Here is a 24,652-nt window from a genome sequence, read left to right on the forward strand (position 1 = left end):
TCAAACCAAACAGACGTAAACAAAAATCAAAACAGCAGCAAAATACATCAATAAATATTAATAGTACACATTAAAATGCCTGGGAATATAAAAAGGTTTTCACCTGGCGCCGAAAAGATAGCAGCGTCGGTGCCAGGCGCACCTCATCGGGGAGACCATTCCACAATTCGGGGGCCACAACCGAAAAGGCCCTATTTCTAGTCACCACCCTCCGAGCTTCTCGATGGGATGGTACTCGGAGGAGGGCCTTAGATGTTGAGCGCAGTGTACGGGTAGTTTCATACTGGGAGAGGCGCTCCACCAGGTATTGCGGTCCCATGCCGTGTAAGGCTTTATAGGTCAAAACCAGCACTTTGAATTTAGCCCGGAAACAAATAGGAAGCCAGTGCAGGCGGGCCAGAACGGGTGTTATATGAGCAGACCTTCTGGTCCGCGTCAACAATCTGGCCGCTGCATTCTGGACTAACTGTAGTTTCCGAACTGTCTTCAAGGGCAGCCCAACGTAGAGCGCATTGCAGTAGTCCAATCTAGAAGTTACCAGAGCATGAACGACTGAGGCGAGGTCGTCACTGTCCAGATAGGGACGTAGCTGGGCTACCTATCGAAGATGGTAGAAAGCATTTCGTGCCACTGAGGCTACCTGAGCCTCAAGAGACAGGGAAGGGTCGAAAAGAACTCCCAAGCTACGAACCTGTTCTTTCAAGGGGAGTGTAACCCCATCCAGAACAGGGTGAACATCCACCATCTGGGCAGAGAAGGCACTCACTAACAGCGTCTCGGTCTTGTCTGGATTAAGCTTCAGTCTGTTAGCTCCCATCCAATCCATTATCGCGGCCAGGCAACGGTTTAGTACGTTAACAGCCTCACCTGAGGAAGATGAAAAGGAGAAATAAAGTTGCGTGTCATCAGCGTACTGGTGACAACGCACTCCAAAACTCCTGATGACCACACCCAGCGGCTTCATATAGATGTTAAAAAGCATGGGGGACAGTACCGATCCCTGTGGGACTCCACAATGGAGAGTCCAGGGTGTCAAGCAGTGTTCCCCAAGCACTATCTTCTGTTGACGACCCACCAAGTAGGAGCGGAGCCAGTGCCAAGCATTACCCCCAACTCCCAACTCCGTGAGCCTTCCCAGAAGGATACCATGGTCGATGGTATCAAAAGCAGCTGAGAGATCAAGGAGAATCAACAGGGTCACACTCCCCCTGTCCCTCTCCCTACAAAGGTCATCATACAGGGCGACCAAGGCTGTTTCGGTACCAAACCCAGGCCTAAAACCGGATTGAAACGGATCGAGATAATCAGTGTCATCCAAGAGCCCCTGGAGCTGGCCGGCCACCACCCGTTCCAGAACCTTGCCCAGGAACGGAACATTCGCCACAGGTCTATAGTTGTTCAAGTTATCTGGGTCCAAGGAGGGTTTCTTCAGGAGCGGTCCCACTACCACCGCTTTTAGGCAGTCAGGGACCACTCCCTCTCGCAAAGAGGCATTAATTACCTCCTTGGCCCAGCCGGCGGTTCCGGTCCTGCCAGCTTTCACCAGCCAAGAGGGGCAAGGATCCAGCACAGACGTGGTTGCCCGCACCAGTCCAAGGATCTTGTCAACATCCTCAAGCTGCACCAACTGAAACTCATCCAATAAATGAGGACAAGACCGTGATCTGGATGCTTCATTGAATCCAACTGCTATAATATTGGAGTCTAAGTTCCGACGAATGCAAGCGATCTTATCTTGGAAGTGTCCAGCGAACTCTTCACAGCGGGCTACAGATGAATCTATAGTATCCCGAGGGCCAAGATGTAAAAGCCCTCGTACAGTTTTAAAAAGCTCCGCTGGGCGGGAGAGTGATGCCTTAATACTGACAGCAAAATATCTCTTTTTTGCTGCCCTCACCGCTGCTATATATCGCTTAGAGCAGGCACTTACCAAGGCATAATTGCATTCGTCGGGAGTCCGCCTCCATCTGCACTCAAGCCTCCTCCTCTCTTGCTTCATCGCTCTCAGCACCAAGGTATACCATGGGGCTGTATGAGCTCTACATAGGAGGGGGCGCATGGGAGCGATCGTGTCAACCGCCCGGGTCATCTCCGTATTCCACAGTTCAACCAGGGCTTCAACAGGAGCGCCAGTCTTCTCAGTCGGAAAATCCCCCAGAGCCTTTTGGAAACCCTCAGGATCCATTAATCTCCGAGGGCGGACCAATTTAATAGGTCCCCCACCCTTGCAGAGGGAAAGGGTCGCCGTAAGCCTAAACCTCAGCAAGCGGTGATCTGTCCATGACAATGGGGTAGATGAAAAAACCCCAACCTCCAGATCACCATCTCCCTGTCCAGTGGCGAAGATCAAATCAAGGGTATGTCCCGACACATGCGTTGGGCCAGTAACAAACTGAGACAGCCCCATGGTTGTCATGGACGCCATGAAGTCCTGAGCCGCCCCAGATAAAGCAGTCTTGGCATGGACGTTGAAGTCCCCCAGTACCAACAGTCTAGGGGACTGCAACAATACCTCCGAGACTACTTCTGTCAGCTCAGTTAGGGAATTTGTTGGGCAGCAGGGTGGGCGGTACACCAACAAAATTCCCAGTCTGTCTCTCTGGCCCAGCACAAGGTGGAGACACTCCAAACCAGTTGTCACCTGTACAGGGTGCTCGGTGAGTGAGAAAGAACTCCTATAGACCACAGCAACCCCGCCTCCCCGACCTTCGGCTCTACCATGATGCTGAACCGTATACCCAGGTGGGGTATATGGAACAGGTCGGCACAACATCTTCCCCTTGCCTCCGGAAGCAAAATGTCTTGAGCTGTCCCTCCCTTGCTGTCCCCACGACTTCCTCAGCCAACCTCACAAGATGCTCAACCTCCTTGATGCCAATACACAACCAATGCCCTTCACCCCAGATTGCCAGTCCCTCTCCCTGCAGAGGCTCCGTCCTGTCTGTGCCTTTCACAACTGCATCAGGTCAAGAAAAAAGCACAGTGCCTAGCTAAACTATGGGGTTTGCTCCCACACGAGGCAGTGACGGCCACAAACATGGCTGGCTGGCTACTGTGAGAACAGGATGCTGGACCAGAGAGGCCACTAGCTTGATCCAGCAGGCTCTTCTTACGTTCTTTACAAACCAATAAACCTGCTGTAGCCATCTTGGTGCTGCCAGCAGGGGTGTAGTGGTCTGGTGTGTGTGTGTGTCTTAGACCCCTTACTTTTTTGGGAGCAGGGTCCCAGCAGGGTCTCTATGTCTCGAGCATCCTATGAGCCAATCAGCATGAAAGGGGAGTGTGTCAGCCACTGAGAAGAGTCTTCTGACATGCTTCCTTCTCGTTTCCTGCTGATTGGAGCCAAACAAAGTGAAAGGAGGTGAGTCAGCCGCTGAGCAGACTCTTTTCAGTAGTTAATACTCTCGCCTTTCATGCTCATTAGCTCCCAGGGACATCTGTTGCTGTGGGAAAGGGCATTAACGGGGATCTCATTCTCAACCCAGCACCAAAAAAATGGGGGCATAGATGTGACTCTCATGAAGGGACCCTGTGCTTCTGAATTTGCTGCTATGTTACTGGCTGCCAGTGTGTTTGTGTGGAGGGGGAGCTTTGAATGTCTCCCTACTGCGGGGTTGGGGAAACTCAGGCCTGGGACCAAATGTGGCCCTCCAGGTCTCTCTGTCTGGCCCTCAGGACTCTGTCCAGGCCACGCCCCATCTCCCTAGGCCACTTCCCTCACTGGCCCTGTTTTCTCCAGGCTGGCATGTGTCCTTGCACTGCAATGCTCTTCTTTGCGAAGATGCCTGGAGAGAGCAAGGCCTCTGTGTCTAGAAACCTTTACCTTTTACGTGGCTGAAATGTAGCCTACTGTACAAAGGTAAGAGTGATGTTCGTGGCTCCGCCAGAGCTTGGAAAAGTTACTTTTAAAAACTACAACTCCCATCAGCCCCAGCCAGCAGGACCACTGGATTGGGCAGATGGGAGTTGTAGTTCCAAAAAGTAACATTTCCAAGCTCTGGGCTCCGCCCACTTTTGCATCTGGCCCCGCCCACCACTGACATGCAACCCTTGGAAGGGTCCCCATAAGGAAATGCAGCTCTTGCACTGAAAAATATTTCCTGCTCTTGTCTTCCTGTCTGTGTAGCTTTTAAAGACAGAGGAACATTGGTCACCCAAGGAGTTGGCAATGGTCCCCCAGTTAATAACGCAAATAGCCTTGCACCACCCTATCCTGCATCTCCCATTTGCCTTAATCTTAAATTTTTGTTCCACTAACATCCTAGTTCTGCTGTACTTTCCATAATTTTAAAGCCCCTTCCTTGTACGCGCTCTTCCCCAATATAGACACTGGCTCAGTTAACAACTGTTCTGGAGTCTGCACTTACTGATCTGGAGGATTGCAAATATTACAGACCCCATGCTACAGAGTTTATTGGGCAGGGTGGCTCTTTCTCTTTTCTAAGTCACCATTTTGAAGGGGAGTTAAGCTTCCATTGTGGAACAAACAAGGGGATGTGAGACATCTGTTCCCAAAACGTGGGAAAGGAGTGTGAGGCTAGAGGTATCGGTTGCCACATTTTCACTCTTCCCCAGGAGAGGGCTCCGTTTCTGTTAAAACCCAAAGGGGGAGAGTTTCAACAAGAGCTGACCGTTTCTGCTGTGACTGAAGAGGTTGCTGAGATTCTTACCCTTCTGTGCAATCATAAGAGCCTCATCCTGCACTGAGTTTGGCAAACCTCTGCTGGATTTCAGAGGCCTGAGTTCAAATCCTGGTTATTCCATCCCAAGAGCCTCTCTTTGAAGCCCAAAATGACAGACGTTTGATCCATCATCTATCACAAGCAAGTGGGCTCCCTAGGACTGAGTGTGGCTAAAAGCAGGGGTGTAGTTGTCCAGGGTCTTGGAGGGACTTAGACTCTTTACTTTTTTGGAGTAGGGTCCCTATGTCTCCAGCATCCTGTGAGTCAATCAGCATGAAAGGGGAATGTCTTAGCCATTGAGAATAATCTTCTAACATGCTTCCTTGTCCTTTCTTGCTGATTGGAGCCAATCAGAGTGAAAGGAGATGAGCCAGCTACCAAGAAGACTCTTTTAAGTAGCTAACACTCTTCCCTTTCATGCTTATTGGCATATCTGTTGTTGTGGGAGAAAGCATTAACAAGGATCTCATTCTCAGCCCTGCAGCAGAAAAGGGGGAAGGGCGTGGCTATGACTAACATGAAGGGACCCGGCACTTCTGAATTTGCCACTACACTACTGGCTAAAAGACAACTCTTTCTCTGGCCAATCTTCACCATGCCTTCCCTAATAAGGCCCAGAGTTTCTCCATTTTCCCCTGGCACCCATCTGGTGGGAACAGCACCCATCTGTTCACAAAGGCAGCACATCTGGAAGGCTGATTTCTTTCCAAGCCATGAGGAGATGGGGTATTATTGGGACATCCTGGCACAGAGAGCCCAGATGCATTCCAGAGAGCTGGGCTCACATCCCCCAACCCGCCCCTGAAAGAGCTCCAGCCACTCTCCGACTTCACTCCCTGCCCCCCCACCAGAAAGAATGGGTTAGGTGGAAACAGGTGCCCTTTGTATTCTGTGCAATGCTTCCCCCACACACATACACACACCCTGCTTCTGTGAGACAGCTGGCCAGGATGTGCAACACGCCACACAAAAGGACTGGAGAGGGATGCTACAACTCCTGGGCTGAGCTCAAGAAGGGGGAGTACAGCAGAGCTTGGAAAAGTTACTTTTTTGAACTACAACTCCCATCAGCCCCAGCCAGCTGGCTGGGGCTGATGGGAGTTGTAGTTCAAAAAAGTAACTTTTCCAAGCTCTGGCTCAGTAGAGGCTAGTGGTTGGTAGGGAATGGGATGGGGGGGGCAACATTCAGTGCCATTCGCAGTTCAAGGAGAGTCTTCCTAATTCACACTTTGCAAAACAATACGCAGACTGAAACGCAGCCATCTTTTGAAATCTCCGGTTCTCCAGATTTTGCAATACGGTTCTCCGCCCAACTCACATGCCCAAAAATGCTTATACTAGGGTAAAGTGTACATAAAAATGCATTAGCAAAAATAACATGGGGAAATGCATTATATTCTGGAAAATTGCTTGGCAAAATTGTGCATATTAGGCAAAAATGCATATAACCATGGTGTATATATTAGGATAAATTTGCACTAAAATGCTGATGAATTTCCATGAGGACTTTTTTTTTTAAATTGCAAACTGATGTGGAAATGTGGACTGCTGAACCCAGGATTGGAAAAAGGAGAAAGGAACAGAAGCTGAAATTGACAGATTTGCCCATTGCTTGTGGTTAGAGTTGGGTTTTGAAGCCTGAGAGTCTGGGGTGGAATTATGTGTGAATGCTGCTATCTGAATTTATGGGAGCTGGCTGGAGGGCCCTTGTTTGATGTAAAGGGGGCAAATTAAATACATATTGGACCTCTACGAACGGGGCTGGATCTAAAAACATGAGGGCTGCATCCCCCCCCTTTTAAGAACACAGGGTGCTGCCTTATCCTGAGTCAGATCATTAGTCCATCTAGTTCAATATTGTCTACTCTGACTGGCAGTGGCTCTCCAGGGTTTCAGGCAGAAGCTTTTCCCAGCCCTACCTGGAGATACCAGAGACTGAACCAGGGACCTTCTGCATGCAAAAGCTGATGCTGCATTACTATTTTATTTGCATGAACCCTAACAAGGGGGTGTTAATATTGATCCAGGGATCTAATGTCTAATGACATGAGCACTCTATAGTGCTAGTTAATTTTGCTAATATAGGGGAGTTTGCCTGCTTTGGAACCTTTACGAGCTGCAGGACAGATGTGCACTCCAGAGGCAAAGCTTTTCCAGCATGGAGACGGGAAGTCATCACCTGTTGGATTTCTGCCTGTCCTGTCATGCAGCTATTAAAGGTGCTGTAAGTCTCAAGGACAATGCAATTTCACGGGTTGGATGCTGGGAATTCTCTCTCAGAAAGAACATCCACTGTGAAGAAGCAATATAATCCCATTCTGCATCTGTGCTGGACTCTTTGGTTTTTAGGACGTTTTTGTTTTTAAGATGTTTTTGTTGTTCTGTCTCTTGTTGTTGACTGCTATGGGCTCCTTTGGGAGGAAGGGCAGAATATTATGTTAAATAAAATAATGATAATGACAATTTCTAAAGGGTTAAATCCAGGTTGTATTAAGCCAGGAATGGGGAACTTGTAGCCCTCTCCCCAATGCCGTTGGACTACGACTCCCATCTTCCCTGATCATTGGCCATGCTGGCTAGGGGCGGCTGAATTGGAGTCTAATAACATGTGAAGGGAAGAGCCACAGATTCCCCACCTCAGCAACAACTAGGCCCAGGAGTGCATGTCATTGTGCATGGAAGCTGGGTTCCCCCCAGTCCAAGGACAGGGAACCTGTGGCCCTCTAAATATCATATGAATATACAACTCCCATCATCCCTGAGAGGCTCCTCACCTCTGAATTAAGCTCTGACAAGTCTTTTTTCTCTAGACCACTGGGCTTCAGGGATACCCACAGGAGGATCATGTCTGTGCTGATCTAAGGTCGGTCGCACACCAGTGCCACAACCACCATTTTCTCTTTGTTATGTTTTTTTAAAAGAGAAGGAGAAAGCATATGTAAGAAGATAACCAGAGGCAAAGGTAGGCAGACTCTCATAGGGTTGGGAGAGACATTTTGCATTTTTCAGACCAATACGCAAACTAAAGCACAGTTATCCTTCAAAATTTGCAATGCAGTTCTCCAGCCAAACAATGCATACAAGAATGCTTATAATTAGGGGGAAGTGTGCATTAAAATGCCCACGCTAGTGAAGAGAGGTTTACAAAAATTGATTATATTAGGGAAACTTGATGGCAAAAATGTGTATATTTGGATAAATTTTCACTAAAAGGCTGACACCGAGGATTTTTAGAATGAAAATTTGCAAATTGCTGTGGAAATATGAAGAAAATGTGAAGAACTGAAATTAAGATTGGAAAAACAAGAAATGGAAAGAAATGCGCAGATCCATCCATTCCTCGGCCTTTAATAGGCCCTTTAATAATGGCAGAGAAGGGGGAAATATTGGCTGGTGTGACTTCTTTCTTTCCTTGCAAGATAAGCTGAACTGGCTGAAATCCCATCTTCTACTCGTTTATTAATTTGTTATTTCAAATTATTTAAGGAACGTATACAACCTTTTTCTGGCATCTCCCCAAAGTGGCTATTAAGAGTAGAGAGAGAGCCAGTGTGGTGCAGTGGTTAGGGTGTCAAATTAGGCTTACTGGGTGACCTTGGGCTGGTTACTCTCTTTCAGGTCAACCTACCTCACAGGGCTGTTGTGAGGAGACAAATTCATTTATATTTTATTTATGTTATTATTACATTTATATCCCACCTTTCTGCTCAAGGTGGCATATATGGTTCTCCTCCTTCCTATTTTTATCCTCACAACAACCCTGTGAGGTAGGCCATGTTGACTGGCCCAAGATCATCCAGTGAGCTTTATGGCTGAGTGGGGATTTGAACCCTTATCTCCCAGGTCCTAGTCCAGCACTCTAATCATCTGCCATCTTAAGCTTCTTGGAGAAAAGGTGGATTATAAAACTAATAAATGAAAAGAGAGAGAAGTTTTCTATCAGTTCAATCCCGAGAGAAAATATGGTCATATATGGTAAAAATAAAATAAAATCAAAATCCAGTGTCATGTTGGATGTTGATGTTAATAAAGGTGTTTCCTGGGTCTGAAAGGGTTGAAGACACAGGCCCTGGGACACCCCTTTTGCCTCCTAGCTTAGTCCCACCAAAGGATGCACACAATGTCTAGAAAATATTGGGGGAAACAGGGCCCCGTTTGGGGCACTCACCGGTTGAGAAATGTGTTCCCAAAAGGGTTGAGCTTTCGGAAAGGCTTTTTTGGGTCCACAATGAGTGCATTGCCTGGAATGATCCCCTCTGTTTCACCGTGCATGACGGCGATGAAAGAGTCAGTGGTGGGTTCGGGCCCAATGCGACTCCCGGGGATGTCCTGCTCCAACAGGTATTTGATGAAGGTGGTCTTGCCTGTAGAGTACTGACCCACCACCAGCACCATCGGCTTGTTGTCAAAGTCGGCATCTTCCAGGGCCGGGGAATGGAAGTCGTGGAACCTGTAGTACTCCTCCACGGGCAGTAGCTTCCTCTTGTAGAGGTCCTTCAGGCCCTCGGTAACTGTGCGGATCACTTCAGGGGTCTTCTTCTCATTCTTCTTCATCCAGCTGAACATTTTGGCTTCCCTATGAGAGTAGCACAGAGCCCGCTTCCTGTGAAATAAGCTCTAAATCAAAGAAATCAGAGGTGTGGCAGCGGTGGTGGTAGAGAAGGAAACCCTCACCGGAGATTAAAGTCTTGTTAGAGACTTTTTGGAGTATGAGATCTGGTTCAACAGAAGCAGGCAAGACCCAAAGACTGTTGGAATCTAGAACCCAAAGAGTATCCAATATGAGTTTGTGGGCCTCTAATCCTTTAAGGAGCCGAGATCAAACTGATCAACAGATTCTTTGGGTGGCACCCTCAGATCTTCTAAATCAGTGAGACTTAGGTGGGTTGGTCCAGATCCTTAAGAAGAGCTTAGCTCAGCAGATTCCCAAGGGAAAGAATCTCTTCTGCAGAAGTCAAGAGATCGTCCAAGGATATTCCTCCAGCTCTGAACGTGCTTATTATCCAAGCTCTGGGTGTAAAAACATTCACTTTGCCACTAGATTTAAAGAAAGTGGATCGGAAAGAAATGCTCCAAGGTGTGAATCACTGGAGTTCTTCTGCCTTTGAATAGAATACCTCACTTTCTTCTCTAGAATGCTGGGGGGAGAGGCAGGAAGCCAGGGCACAGCAGTGCAGGCAAGGGCAGAGTGGGGTGTGTGTCACACACCGATGCCAGCTTCAGATGGAAAATCCCTTTTGGTGGTGGTGTTTTTTTTAATGTTGATTTTCTCCCATCTGACGAGGACTCCTGCTTAGAAGAAGACGCTGGCTGTCAAGACGAGTGGCTGCCAAGAGGTAGGGAGCAGGGTATATTAACATAAATTATCCAGGAAGGGAGGGGAAGGGTTGGGATGTCCAAGAACTTGAGAACAAGTAATGCACAAAAAATGATACACATTCCTCCCCCCCCCCAAAGTTACAAGAATGTGTGTTTGGCAAATAAAGGCCTCTGATGCCACCATGTGGTGCAGGGAGGAAGTGGGAGTCCAAAATAAATGTGGAGGGATGTGATGTTCCTGCTTATAGTGTAAATATGGTAAGTGCTGTTTATATAGAAGACATATGGTAAGTGGAGTTAACGAGGAGGGGGGAGTACATGAGCAGTAGAATGCTGGATGATTGGCTGAGCGTTTGAATGGCTGGGAGTATAAATGGAAGAATGACAGTTGAATCTGGGTGGATGTTGGGAGTGTGGAGAAAGAGGGAGTTGGAGTTCTGATTAATAATAAGTCAAGTACAAAACAGGAATTAGATGAAACCATACGCTTGTGAAACATTCTAAAACTAATCTTGTTATTTCTGATATTGAATAAATACTTATTTGGTTTACCAAAGGCCTGATCCTTGGCTGGGGGATATACATACCAGAAGGGAGGGCAAGGTAATTACCAAGGCTGAACAGAAACAGTATCTAATGGTGGCAGCGGTGAAGGGAGGAATAATAACAATTCAAGTATCCAGAGCAACCCAGAGTTGTATGCGTTATCTATAAAGATACAAGGGGGTTGGGAACAGCATAAGCACGCAGTCACAAAAGTAACCAGCTAGAGAGAGACTCAGGCAAAGTCTCTGGGAGTATTGGTTATAGGACGTGACTGGTGGTGCTGCCTAGCAGGGGGATCTAGTGAGATCTGTGCTAGAGCGGAGTGAGAAACCATATAAAGGATGGTCCGGACTGGTGGTATCCCTGGTGGTGCCTAGTGAAAGGCAGTAGCCACAAGAAGGTGGGAACCTGACAGGGAGAACCAGGGAAGGACGTCACAAGGGACAGAATGAGCTTCCAACCATAGAGGAGGGTCCCAGGGCAGTATCATGACAGACTGTGGGCTCCTCCAGCCCACCTGCTAATTGAGCATTCATCCTGATTGGCTTGCACAAAGCTTACATCCACGTCAGACAATGCCCAATCTTTCTTGAGCATTCGTTCTGATTTGTTTACGCCGGGGAGAGATTGTATGATAATGAGCTTTTGTCTTGATTTGCCTTCAGGGTGTTTATACGCCATTCTGTTAATCATACATCCACCCCCCACTTTCTTCAATGCATTTCCCCATCACTTTCCTAGGGCTCCTCCAGACATCCTTTTTATTGGCTATTTATGAAGACTTGTGCTCTTCATGTGATTGAGGTGGTCATATACAATCCTGCTTTCAATATTTTTTGCACCTGAAAAGTTTTGGGGCAGTCACACTGCTTCATTTCTAATTAGTGCATACATCCCTTAACTTTCTGCTGAAACCCCATAATTTATTATACTTCAAATATTCTGGTTTATTTTTGTCCCACTTTTGTTGTGCCATAGCCTGTCCGGACAGCTAATAATATGGTAGCGTTGAGGAAGCATTGCAGAACAAAATAAAACAAAATAAAATCCACCACTAATGAACTATTATTGTGTCAAGAAAATATTGCAGAATACAGTCGCAATAAAGCACCAGTCTGTGGGGTCCTGAACCTGGTACCTTCTGTATGCAAGAGTGCTCTGGTATAACTCACCTTGTAGCTAAACTGAAGTACATGCAACTAAAATCACTGTACATTGTTCCCTTCTCCCCTTTTTCTGTTATTGCTCCTGTGGCAAATTAGATTGTAAGATGCTTGGGTAACTCTCTTCTTCTACTCTGTAAAGCACCACACACAGAGATAGAGTTGGAAGTGCCCTCAAACATCATCTAGTGCAACCCTTTGCTGATGCTGAAAATTCACTAGTACAGCCTCTGCAATATATGGCCACCTGGCCTCTGCTTAAAAACCTCCAACAAGAGAGAGTCCACAACCTTCCAAGGCAGTCTGTTCCACTGTATCTGGACATTCTCCCTTTTCTTATATTTGGGCTCAGTGGTTGGGGATCTATGCTCTGGAGCAATATGTAAGCTATAGTTCCTCCCTGTCGGCACATAGAGCAAGACCTTCAAAAGTGAAATCAGTTGTCATGCGGAATGTGCAGGTGAAAGCTTTGCATAGTGGAGGTGGCCTTTATCCAGACCATTTAGGGCAGGGATGGAGACCTGGTGCCCCTCCAGACTAAGGATGAGGGGGGAATTTTATTCAGTTTGTGTTTAAAGCTGAATTTATCAAATGTTGACTTTTTGAAACAATCTGAGAACTGAAGCACAGCCATCCTTTGAAATTTGCACATCAGAATTTTGCGATGCAATTCTCCAACCAAACAATATTCACAAAAATGCATATATATTAGGGGAAAGTATACATATTCATGAAACGTAACACACCAAAATGCATTCTATGCAACTCTAGGAGGTTGCTTGCAAAAATGTGCACATTAGTCAAATTTGCACGCAAAAATGTATTTATTAGGATACATTCACCCTAAATGCTGAAGAATTTCCATGAGGATTTTTTTAAAAAATGAGCAAATTGCAGAAATATGGAGAACTGAATTTGCTATTGGAAAAATGAGAAACTGGTAGAAATGAAACTGACATACCCTTCCATCTCTATTCCAGACACTGCTAGATTACAACCGTCATCTCTAACCATTGGTCATGCTGGTTGGGGCTGATGGGAGGTGGAGCCCAACATCTGGAAGGCCCCTGATGTTCTGCATTCCGGTTTCCTGGGAACTGTATTTTGTTAAGGGTGCTGGGAATTGTAGTTCTGTGAGCAGTAAACTGTAGTTCCCAGGATTCTTTTGAGGCAGATGGGATGTGTTTTAAATGTATGGTGTGCACATCCAATACTATCCTCCAGCTGCCCATTGCAGGGGATAATCAATATCCATGTGTGACCAGACATAGAGTAACCCCTAATAAGAAAAACCCCAGAAACACAATTTGACAGTCATTGCTCAAAAGTGAAGTTTGTAAGACAACTGTATCTGCTTCAGGACAAATTTACTTAACAAATATCCCAAAGGATGAAAAAAAATGGAGGCTACTAATACATTATGTTTGGCTTATACGACATTTTACTATGTAGATCTGAAATTGTCCAATGTGCTATTACAGATATTTTGGATTTATAGTTTGCAAATGAAAAAATTGTTTTCTTCACTAAATTTTTACAAGGTAGGTATTGATTTCTGGAATTTTTCAGCCTGCCATTAGCCTGACTATAGCTGCAGAGATTTGCCAAAGAAGGGTTGCCAGCTATCTGGAGATATTTCCATATTCTTTGGACTCCCAATTTATCACCTATATATGTGCATATATAGGCTGAAAAATGTTCCTCACCCCTCATTTAAGGTATTTATGTTTAATTTTTCAGGCAGACCTGATGAAGTGGTTACATAAGATCATTACAACAATGCACATCAGTAAAATGTTACAATAATACAGGTAAATTTCCCTACAGGTACTAGTCTGAACTTTATCATAAATCAAAAGCAAAATATAGTATTCTAAAATAATTTTGTACTATATTATGTGTACATTTCGTACTTCTGTATAAATTAAATAGCTCTTCTTTTCTGCTATAAGCCAGATGCTGACACCAGAAGATTTATTTTAATCACATCCTGCTGCTTTATAGAATTAAAATGGATGGGTGTTTTTCCACAGTGCTTGATTGATTCTGATTGCAGAATTCAGATTTTCTGATTGCAGAATTTGATTTGTTTAATGAATGTAGAAATATATTTTGATGCTCCTGGGCATAATGAATTCCAGTCATCCATGGACTATCAGAAGAGTGGGAGATGACTGTCAACTCTTCAGAATCAGGTGGACTTGGTGAGTTCCATCCACTGAAAGGCAGAAATGAAACCAGGTGAGCTTTAATTTAGATTGACTTTTAATTAATGTCAAAAGTAGCCAGTTGCAGAGGACACAAGGAGGGAAGGATAAGAATGGGCTGAGGATAAAAGCAAACCACTTTTGTTCTGAGAACAAAGGGACGGAGGAGCCAAATTTTTAAATTTAAAAACTAGGTAATGAGTGAGCTACATTGTAAACTCATGTGAATACAACTCTGTCACCCATTGTTGTGCTGGGATCTTGTTACCCACACTGCTTGGGAGAGATGGAGGGTATTCTCTTCATAGAGATAGAAAAATTAATGTGCAAATTAATGTTTTCTTAACATTAAAGGAGTCCTCTTGAGCAAAGAGAAACCACCTTCTTCTCTGTGGGTTCCCCTGTTTTGCTGCCCTCTTGAAAGGCATGGGGCTATCAAGTTCACATATGGGACCTGTAACAAAATGTTATGATGGATCTTCAGCCCTTCCTAATAGGTGTGCTTCTGTTCTGGTGTCTAGCCAACCAACCACATCTTCCTCCAGAAAAAAATGCAAGCCATTAGGGGCCAAGCCAGTCAAACCACTCTAGCCCCTCAGTTTCCCATTTTTCTTTTCTACCTACACTCAACATTCCTTGACTCCTGGTGAATAATGAGTATCCATTGGGCTCCTCATATTATCCTCACAACACCCCTGTGAGGCAGGTTAGGTTGTGAGGCTATGATTCGCCCAAGGTTACCCAGTGAACCTCATGGCTGAGTGGTCTCCCAGATCCTAGCCTAACACTATAACCATTAACACCACACTGGTTCTTCTGTAAACTTCATGGTACCCCCCTTCTGAGCATACTGATACCTGCCTTTTGTGTCTCAGCGGCCCTGCTTTGGCTCTATTTCTATCAGCACAGGGGCACTGAGTTTACTATTAGAGGGATTCAAACTGATGATCTCACACTCCTTTCCTCACCTCCTTCTGTTGTGGAAAAGGGCAAAAGGGGGGGATAGTGGGCCTCAGTCTGCCATGAATTCCATGCTGTCTTGGGGTGGAGGGTGGGGAGAGGAAGAGAGGAAGTTAGTGTGGGGGGGAAGTGTTCAGAATTAGCAGAGTCAACTGACTTTTCCTCACCTCTTTCTCAGTCATGTAGGTTAGTCCATCCTCATTAGCACCTCGGCTTTTACAACACCCTGGTGGGGAAAAAACCCAGAAACGTTCTCATGCCAAAATTAGGGATAGATGGATCTGCCTATTACCAGCCCTTGTCAATTTTACATGTTTTCATTCATAAGTCTGTTCTGTCCCATTTCTGCACTGATCTGTGAATTGTTTTTAAAAATTACCTGAAACTTTGTATTTATACATATTTACATATGTGTATTATCACAAAATAGTTATTTAAATATTTCCCGTTAGTCTTTTGCATTAAGCGCAACAAAGATCCTTGCAGTATCTAAAAGACTAACATATTTATTATGGCATAAGTGTTCATGGATTAAGTCCACTTCATCAGATGCATCAGATTCATGCACCTGTTTAAAAGCTCTGTGCTTTTTCTGTTCTGATAGCAGCTGGATTCAGCATCTGAGCCTGATGCACTGCCAGAAATCTGCTACGTGCCCTAAGTCTGTTGATAGTCTCTATTAGCTGTTATTCTGCACCTTAAGAGGAACATGTCATCTGAACAGACAATACTGCGGCAAAACCCCATTTTGAATATTTGTGGTTCAACCATTGACCTCACTGTGTGAATGTTGGTTTCAGCATAACATTTATCACCCTTAGGTTCTTGGAGGAAGGGAATGATACACATGTGATTTATCAATAATGATAATAAAGTGAGAAAGTTGTCTCTTACAGAAAACACTTTCCAGGTGCACCATTAAGGACACAAAGCTGTCAAAGTCTATCTGAAGACAGGGCTTGCCAAAATTTCCCACAAGGACCTCTGTTGTTTTCTTGTTTAAGTGGAACCCTGAGAAAAAGCAGATATAGCAATATTAGCGAGAATAGTGCTTTGAAAGTGTATACTGTAAAAGAAAAGAAGCTGGATTCTACAAATCCAACTAAATTCTGCTTAGTAAGCAAATGTGCATTTTTATTTGCTTTGCATGGTTTATTCTATTTCCAGCAGGAAACCTGTGGCCCTCCAGATGTTGTTGGACTCCAGTTCCCATCAGATGCAGCCAGAACAGCCAGTGATCAGGAATGATGGGATTTGGAGTCCAGCAATATACAGTGGAGGACCACAAGGGTGTAGCCAACCAAGTTTAATTTCTCTGGGTTTACTCTGAGTAGGACTAGCATAGGATACTGCCGAGGCAGGGCCGGCCCCAGGCATGCCGGGGCCCTTGGGCATCAGCTTTCCCCGGGCCCTGGTGTGTGTGTGTGTGTGTGTGCAGCGTTGACAATACTGAGCTAGATGGACCAAGATGGCGGCCACGGTTTCCCTAAGGGGATGAAGCCTCCGCCACCATCTTGGTTGATTGCGCATCTCTGCCATCAACCAAGATGGCAGCAGGGGCTTCATCACCTTAGGGAAACCTTGGCCACCATCTTCATTAAGGGCAATGCTAAAAGGCAGGAGACACGTAGGTGGGGCAAGGGAATCGCGGGCAGGCGGAAGCTCTTCCCCTGCAATCCGCAGCTGCTGTTGCAGATCGTGGAAGGTGAGCGGAGGGGCCCCTCAGGGGCCCCTGTAGCTCCAGGGGCCCTCAGGACAGTGCCCCACCTGGCTGCCCTTTAGAACCAGCCCTGCGCCTAGGAACATAGAAGTTGCCTTATATTGAGTAAGGCCATTGGTCCATCTAGCTCAGTATTGTCAACACTGACTGGCAGTAGCTCTCCAGAATTTCTAATGGGTCTTTCTAGCCCTAGCTGGAGATGCCAGGAACCAAACCTGGGACCTCTGCATGCAAAGCAGATGCTCTAGGGCTGAGTTACAGTCCTTCCCCTACAGAAAACATACAGAGTTCCCCATCCCTGGGCTCTCTTTCCTTCTTGAAATTCTGCAGGAATTGCCCACAATTTCATCGGTTTCTGCAGCCATGAGGACTAGACACTTGGTGTAATTTTTTTTTTAACATGCAGCAAAGATTCTTGGGAAGTTGGATTTGCAACCAAAAACCACATTCTTATGGGTAGAGATTTTCAATCTATAAGTAACCCTCATTTTTGGGGTACTCCCATCCAGGACATACTTCACAGGAACATAATTCAGAAACAGAATTTCACTCTGTCTATTCTGTACAGTCCATGTGAATATAGTTTTTTGCATCATGCTAGTCAGGAATATAAGTCAAGAAATAATCTTCCAGCCAGGTACGGTTGGTTTCCTGGTGGTCCGGCCTACCTCTCCTTCTTTAACCACACCCACTGAGGGTCACATCTGTTTCAAAAAAACTAGTACAGGATTAAAAAACACACAAGAGTGCTTTCCTTTCACTGCCGGGCAACTGCAACCTGTTTCTACACATTTAGATGTAAAGAACAAAGTTTCCTTCCAAATCACACGGTACTATCAGGGCTCCCATGCAGGCCTCTGCATCTCTGTTGCTGTTTTTTATTTAAAAATATAGTTAAGCACAGTCTCTCTCTTTGCAGATGTTGGTGAACTACAAGTACAGTCCTTGGCTATTGGCCATGCTTGCTGGGGATTAGGGCCGGGATCCATTAGCTGGTGCCACCTTGAAAGCATTCCATCAACCTAGCAGGCAGTATCAGTTGGAGTTCGTCCTTTGTCCGCTTTCTGCTGCTTTTACCTGTCCAAAAATATTGATATTAATATTTATACTTTCTTTCAAAATATTAATATTTTGAAAGGAAATATTGATAAATGAAAGAAAATACCAATATTTTGAAAGAAAGACAAAATATTGATAATTTGAAAGAAAATATTGATAAGGAAAAGGAAAGCAGTTTTGCTGCCTCTGCTGTGACTGTGGCTGGTCTGTTTTCACTTTAGCAAGCAAGCAGACACCGGCTGAGGAGGAAAGCAGCTTTCAGTGCCCCCCACCTCCTCCTCCTCGAGTCGACATGGTTGAGACTTGGCTTTTCTCCTCTTGTTTGGAGTTTGGGTTCTTGGAGTGGTGGGGGTGGCAGAGAGAGAGCTGTGCTGTGAGTAAAAACAGTACAAGAGCAATATATTTGAGGAAATATTCAAGGGGGGGGGAAACGGTGTTGGGGGAAAGCCACTGAAGTTCGGAGCAAACAGGATAGCACCGCAAAGATGGAGAATATCCAGACCACTGAAAAATCTGATGCTAAATCCGAATTCAGCTGAATTCTTGCCTGCTGGGGATGATGAGAATTGTAGTTCAGCAACATCAGGGGTGGGAGCAATTATACACCTAGTATAAAATGTGTGTGTGTATTTTAAAATGTTAAATCCTTCAAATGGTTCTCCCTCCCAAGCCATTTATATACTAGGATCATAAGCCGGTCTTAGTCTATACCTTGCTGTAACTGCTCACCTTCACCACTGTTGCCTAACCATGTGATTGACAGGCATGTCAAGCTGACAGGCGTTTTACTTAGAGCATTCAGGCAGCCTCGAGAGGGAAGAGACACCTGCTTTTCCTTAAGATGCTTTCCCGTGGGTTGGGTTGTACGCTTCAGAACTGATCACAAGGAGAGGGGAGATGCCATCTAGATATGTTTCTATATAGGAACTGCCCTGACTATAGTCAGCATCTGATTTCTTTTTTTTTTTACAATAATTTTTATTCAAATTTTCTGGGAGAGAGAAGGGAAAGAATATCACTCATAGCTATAAAAGGCACAGGAAGGAAATAGCATGCCTTTTTGCTTTAGTGGTTCATTTGTTCTTCCTCAACCTATAACAGGACAGCGGAACAGGCAGGCTGACATTCTATGGGTTTAGGCAGCTTTGGGAAACGTTAAAGGGTTGGCAGGTGAGTGCAGGTACAAAATTCAATGGGACAAAAGGCCAGGAGTCAAAGCATCACCCTGACCCGCGCCCATCACTGTTGGGACCAGGTCTTATTCATGGGCAGCTAGATTGTGTGTGTGTGTTGCTATTTTAACCTATGGCCCCTGAGATAACTAGCTGGAAGGCAGAAGGGTACTGCTGTAGGTCAGATTCCTTCTGTTTATATTAGGACTGGCTGATCCACAAGCTTTGAATTGCCTGCCAATCGAGGGACCAATGTTGCATCCATATCTCTGTACCTATATTTGCCCTATGTTGGTTCTGAAGTATAAGCCCATGTAGTCCACAGTTGATACTACCTTCCCAGAAAAGGAGGGTGGGTAAAACATTTTACGTTTTGGATGAAGGGTGGGTGAAACATTTTAAATTTTAATCACCACCACCACCACCCTCTGCCCAATTGGGACACTTGCATCTGGTGTTACTCTAGTCATTTGGTTGGTAATACAATTTTGGATCAAGGGAGCTATTCTCCTGGGGTGTTTCAGGGAGGCAAAACAAACAACAGGATGGCTGAGAAAATGACTTTTTACAGACTGCTTTCCTCAGTGCCTCCAACAAGCTCTGCCACCAAGAATTCTTAAAGTTAAGAACCACTGATATCACATGTGGCCTGTAAGACCCAAGGCAGTGATCAGATAAAACTGATGTGGAAACTTTAGAACTGAGGTATTTCAGCTATTGCTCTTTTTACTATGGTATAAAATGTTTTGAGAATAAACAAACAAGGCTAGTGTCTCATTGCACTATGCCTCATCTCATAGTTTCTTCTTTTTAGTAGCCCTGCTCCTGTACAGTCAGACTTGCAGAAATTTAGCAGGTGAAGTGTCCCATCAACTTGTGCTGTAAAGTAGGCCAGTGCAGTATTATTGCCCCTATCAGGCCCAGTGCCAGCTGTCAGCTATGTCAGGCACCAGCCAAGGGCCCCAGTAGCTCAGAGGTGCCCCTCACTGGCCTGACCTGGCTGTGCCACCACTTTCTGCTCTCCTTGCTTGGTTCCTGAATGTCCATTTTAGTGGTGGGTGCTGTTGCTTTTGATGGGTAGCCAAAATTTACTCAAATGACCCATAGATCTATAGGCAGGGGCACTGCATCAACCAGCGAAGAAGGAGTCAAGAAGTGTTACTGTCACTGTGTCAGAAGAAAAAAATGTGTGGCTGCATGAAGTGAGGTGTAGGGATGGGGGAGAAATTCAATTCAGTTAACATTTAAAGATGAATAGCTCAAATATGCACTTTCTGAAACAATACAAGAACTGAAACAAAGCTATCCTTCAAAATTTGAGCTTATCTGAATTTTGTGATGCAGTTATCTAAACAATGCTTACGAAAATGCATGTATTAGGGGCAAATGTGCTTTAAAATTAATATATTAGAGAAAAAACATACCAAAATGCATTCTATAAGAAATTGTTTGCAAAACGTGTACATTATTCAAAACTACCTAGAAAAATATGTTCATCAGTAGAACTTTGCATTAAAAATGCTAAAGAATTTTCATGAGGATTTAAAAAACAAATGCAAATTGCCGCAGAACGTACGGAACCAAATTTCTGATTGGAAAAATGAGAGAATGGAAATTGACAGATCCTCCCAGCCCTAGTGAGGTGGGTTTTGTGCAGCACTGTGAAGATCTCCTGAAGCCTAGTGCCAGCCCTGGCCTTCACAGTGTGGATGGGAGGGCTGAAGGTGAGAAAACCATAACTTTCCTAAGAGTGCCTAAACTGAGTACACAGGTGAGACTTCTAGGGGGTGAGATTTGAAAGGGGGATTTCTCTTAGCCAGTTCATTGCACTGGCTGCTGTGTACATATCAAGTCTCAATATATTAATCTCTTCTGTTTTCCACTCCACAGAATATATTCACTGACTTTGATAAGGACAGGTCTGAAACCATGAACATCCATGAACTGTGGCTGGCCCAGGAAGCTGCAGGTTAAAAGGAGTGGCGAGAGTGGGGGGGATGGGACTTTTCCTTATTATTAAACTGGATTTTTATGAAAATGTTTTTTGTAGAATTACCCATTGAAAAATTCTGGAAGCTTTGGGTGTTATTAGGAAGGGGGCATACTTCTAGGTGGATTCTTCCCCTAGTGGTGGTCATAGTAAACAGAAAAATGGCAAAATTTCCTCAAAGGTGTCCTCGAGCAGATTTTGGTGCTGTATTTACTAGCTTGTATGTCAGGGCTGCTGCACAATCCATATTTTGCATAAATCCATGCAGCACTCTGAACAGCCTTGTAGGTACTGTAGATATCAGGTGTGCTGATCCAGTGAACCCATTGTTTGCCAGATACTCTATGCTGAAGCACACTGAGTGGCTCAGTGTTCTGTGAAGAAATGGGGTGTTGGTTGTAATCTGGCTGGCGCAGGAGACATGAACTCTTTAAGAACACAAGAGCAGTCCTGCTGGGTCAGGCCAAAGGCCCATCTAGTCCGGTGTCCCGTTCTCAACCAGATGTCAATGGGAAGTCCGCAAGCACGACCTGAAGGCAATAGCCCTCTCGCCCACTTACAATTCCCAGCAACTTGTATTAAGAGGCATACTGCCTCAACAGTGGAGGTAGAACATAGCCACTATGACTAGCAGCTATTATAGCCTTGTCCTCCATGAATTTGTCTAATTCTTTTAAAGCCATCCAAGTTGCTGGCCATCACTACATCTTGTGAGAGCAAGTTCTATGGTTTAACTATGTCCTGTCTCAACGACAACTGGGCCTTTATGTGGTCAGGAACTGCAGTACTCAGCCAGGAGTAATGGCAAGTCTCAGAGGGGCAGGCAGATGCCTTCTCCCCCTCCAGGCCATCAGAATGCTCCAAGTGGAAAACCAGCCCTACAGCCAGTGTAATGTTGTTCCTGTGGGTCACATGGATTAGCAGCAGTGATAGTGAAAGTTAGCAGGTAGGGTCGGGTATAGACTAATACAAGTATAAGGTTTAGCAGTGACATGGGAACACCATTAAAAGTTTGACCATTTTCAAAAATAATGTTTCAGATCATGCTCTCAGAATTATTGTCATGGGAGGGAGAGCCTGTGCTCATTTTCTAAACAGATGGGATTGAGCTGAGGCCAGCATAGGAGCCCAGTCATCTGCTTTGGAAGAAAAGTGTGCTCTGGCAATCATAATGTGTAGAGACGGAATAGAGTTGCCCAATGGTAAGGGGAAAGCACTCTCAGTAGGCTCACAATTCCTCTATATGAACCAGAATCTAAAATCCATCAATACCTGCAGAATATTCCCCTCTACTTATACCTTTGACTGTCAGGAAATTCCAAAATCCTGCAGCCAAAATACCCTTCACACATGGGGTGCAGGGAATGGACTAAAACTTATTATTATTATTAACATTTGTATACTGCCCCATAGCCAAAGCTCTCTGGGCAGTTTACAACAATTAGGGCGGTTTACAACAATTAAGTTATCTCTCTCCACTCCCTCCCCAATGATCGAGAGAGAAGTGCCAGAGAATGAGGGCCACAAGTTCTTCAAAATTCTGCAAAAGTACTGAATGTGGAAAAAATGCAACAAGTGCTAGAAAAATAGCCTTACAAATAGAGGGTTGTAGTCATTGCTAGTCCTACTCAGAGTTGACCCATATAAATTAATGGACATGACTAACAGGGTCTACTCTTGAGTAGGGCTTGTTGTTATGTGCCTTCAAGTTGATTACAACTTATGGCAACCCTATGAATCAGCGACCTCCAAGAGCATCTGTTATAAACCACCCTGTTCAGATCTTGTAAGTTCAGGTTTGTGGCTTCCTTTGTGGAATCAATCCATCTCTTGTTTGGCCTTCCTCTTTTTCTACTTCCTTCTGTTTTTCCAAGCATTATCATCTTTTCTAGTGAATCACGTCTTCTTATTATGTGTCCAAAGTATGATAACCTCAGTTTCATCATTTTAGCTTCTAGTGATAGTTCTGGTTTAATTTGTTCTAACACCCAATTATTTGTCTTTTTCGCAGTCCATGGTATGCGCACAGCTCTCCTCCAACACCACATTTCAAAGGAGTTGATTTTTCTCTTATCTCCTCGAGTAGGGCTTAGTTGGTTACAATCAACTGTACAGGCAAAATGCTTGCTGGATGTCAGGAAGAAAGGGGGTGGGCTAAGTAAAAGTTTGAAGGATTCATGTTTTGTTCCTCTTCTGTAACTAGCTGAAGCAGAATAAAAATGCATACTTTGCAGACCTTACACAGGTCTGTGGAAGCCAGCTTTGCTTGGCTCCAGACTGTTTTTTTTTTTGACACTGCTGATATTTCTATATTTGTTTTTACTCAGGGCTTCACTTAAACAAGCAAATTGAGGTCCTTGTGGAAAAATACAGGAACCCCGGCTTCAAATGAGCTTTGAATGTTTTGCATCCTTCATGATTCACCTGCAAAGTGTTTTCCATAAGAGACAATATCTTTTATCATTTTATTTATCATTACTGTTAATCATGATTGTATCCATCCTTTCCTCCATGGAGCTAAGGCCAGCGTATGTAGGAGTTGTTCCACTTTATCCTCACACCCACCAGGTAGGCAGAGACTTTGCCAGTGTCACCTAGTGAGACAGCTCTCTCTGTGCACACATTTGAACCCAGCTCCTTGCTCCAACCCTTCATGGCACTATCCCTGAGAATTTAATGGGTTGGGAAAGGGCCTTCTCTTGGCAATTTAAGGGCCTTCTCAGCATGACAAACTTGCTCTTCTTTCAAACAGGGCGGGTGAAACATCGTGATGTCAATGGTGATGGAAAAATCTACATGACTGAGGACGAGGTGAAGAAAAGCAGATCAACTTCATGTTCTCAGTATTAACACATTTCCCTCAGTGTTTTTCTCCCTCTCCTCATCATAGGCCTAGTGTAGGGGAATGCAGAAAAAAATAATTCCTATAGGCAGCAGAGATTTCAACTTGTATTAAGAGACTAGGCCCCACTATTCCCCCTACTGCCTTTTCTAAACCAATGGAAAAAAGTGGCAACAAAGTATACAAATATGAACGCAGGGGTTGCAGTCCCACTGTAGTGATTATTGCGGCTTCTTATATTAGGGCAAACATTCGTGGTTAATCACAGTTTTGAATCGAAAACAAGAAGTTCATGCTATGGGCATCTCCAGTCTTTTTCTGTATTTATGGAATGAGCACCCTCCACCTGTTCCAACCAGTGGGACAAGAATGGGTGGGAAAGTTGCATTCAAATGAATTTTCAGTGTAGCTCTCTGGCCAGTTTTAAAATTTGTGGTGTGGCTCCCTCCAACCTCTATCCTCAGAGCAAAAATGGGTTGACTCCTTCACCACCACCCCTCATGGTCTTTGTATGCTTCACAACTGCCTGCTTTTTCTTTTTAATATTAAAGCACAATCCAAATGCATAACTAAAGCTCATGTGGTTATATTTCTGCCTTTCAGTGGCTGGGATTCATCACCTCCCCCTGATTCAGAAGAACTGGCTTAGCTGTCTTCTACTATAACAATCAATGGGTGACTGTACTTCATTATACCCAGGGGTCTCAATAGAGATTTTCACATTAATTAAGCCTCTCACATTTTGCATCAGAAAAGTCTGAATTCTGCAATCTAAATAAATTTGGTGCCGTAGAATAGCAGCTGTCAATTGTGATTGTCATGCAGTGTGTGATTTGTAAAAAATGTTTGGTGACTGACTCTGTATTAGGATGTCAATCATAGCTTTTTACTCTTGTATACAGTAATATCTACAATAAATTCCACTTGACTGCAGACCTATTTGAAGGCTCTTCTTTGCCCCACTCTTACTACCCCCTTCCCAGCAGATTGTA

At 44.7% G+C, this 24,652-nt stretch overlaps 1 protein-coding gene and 1 long non-coding RNA gene across 3 annotated transcripts in view; one reads left to right on the top strand and one right to left on the bottom strand.

Moving 5' to 3' along the window:
* The window catches only part of EHD2 (EH domain containing 2), a 52,634-nt gene extending 42,561 nt beyond the window's left edge, over positions 1-10,073 (bottom strand). Inside the window, exon 1 of the mRNA XM_061596350.1 lies at positions 8,851-10,073. Within this exon, the coding sequence (XP_061452334.1) occupies positions 8,851-9,248 (398 nt within the window). The 5' untranslated portion in view covers positions 9,249-10,073. The remainder of the gene's footprint in view (positions 1-8,850) is intronic.
* Positions 7,512-24,525, top strand: LOC133370267 (uncharacterized). Of its 2 annotated transcripts, XR_009759110.1 has the most exons (5): positions 7,512-7,644; positions 9,967-10,018; positions 13,451-13,521; positions 13,814-13,951; positions 23,571-24,525. It is a non-coding gene; the product is annotated as an uncharacterized LOC133370267 (long non-coding RNA). The 2 variants fall into 2 exon arrangements; XR_009759109.1 differs by lacking the exon at positions 7,512-7,644 and having other exon boundaries at positions 9,363-10,018.
* The last annotated feature ends 127 nt before the right edge of the window (positions 24,526-24,652 follow it).

Source organism: Rhineura floridana, chromosome 15 (assembly GCF_030035675.1).
Source record: "Rhineura floridana isolate rRhiFlo1 chromosome 15, rRhiFlo1.hap2, whole genome shotgun sequence".
NCBI lineage: Eukaryota > Metazoa > Chordata > Lepidosauria > Squamata > Rhineuridae > Rhineura > Rhineura floridana.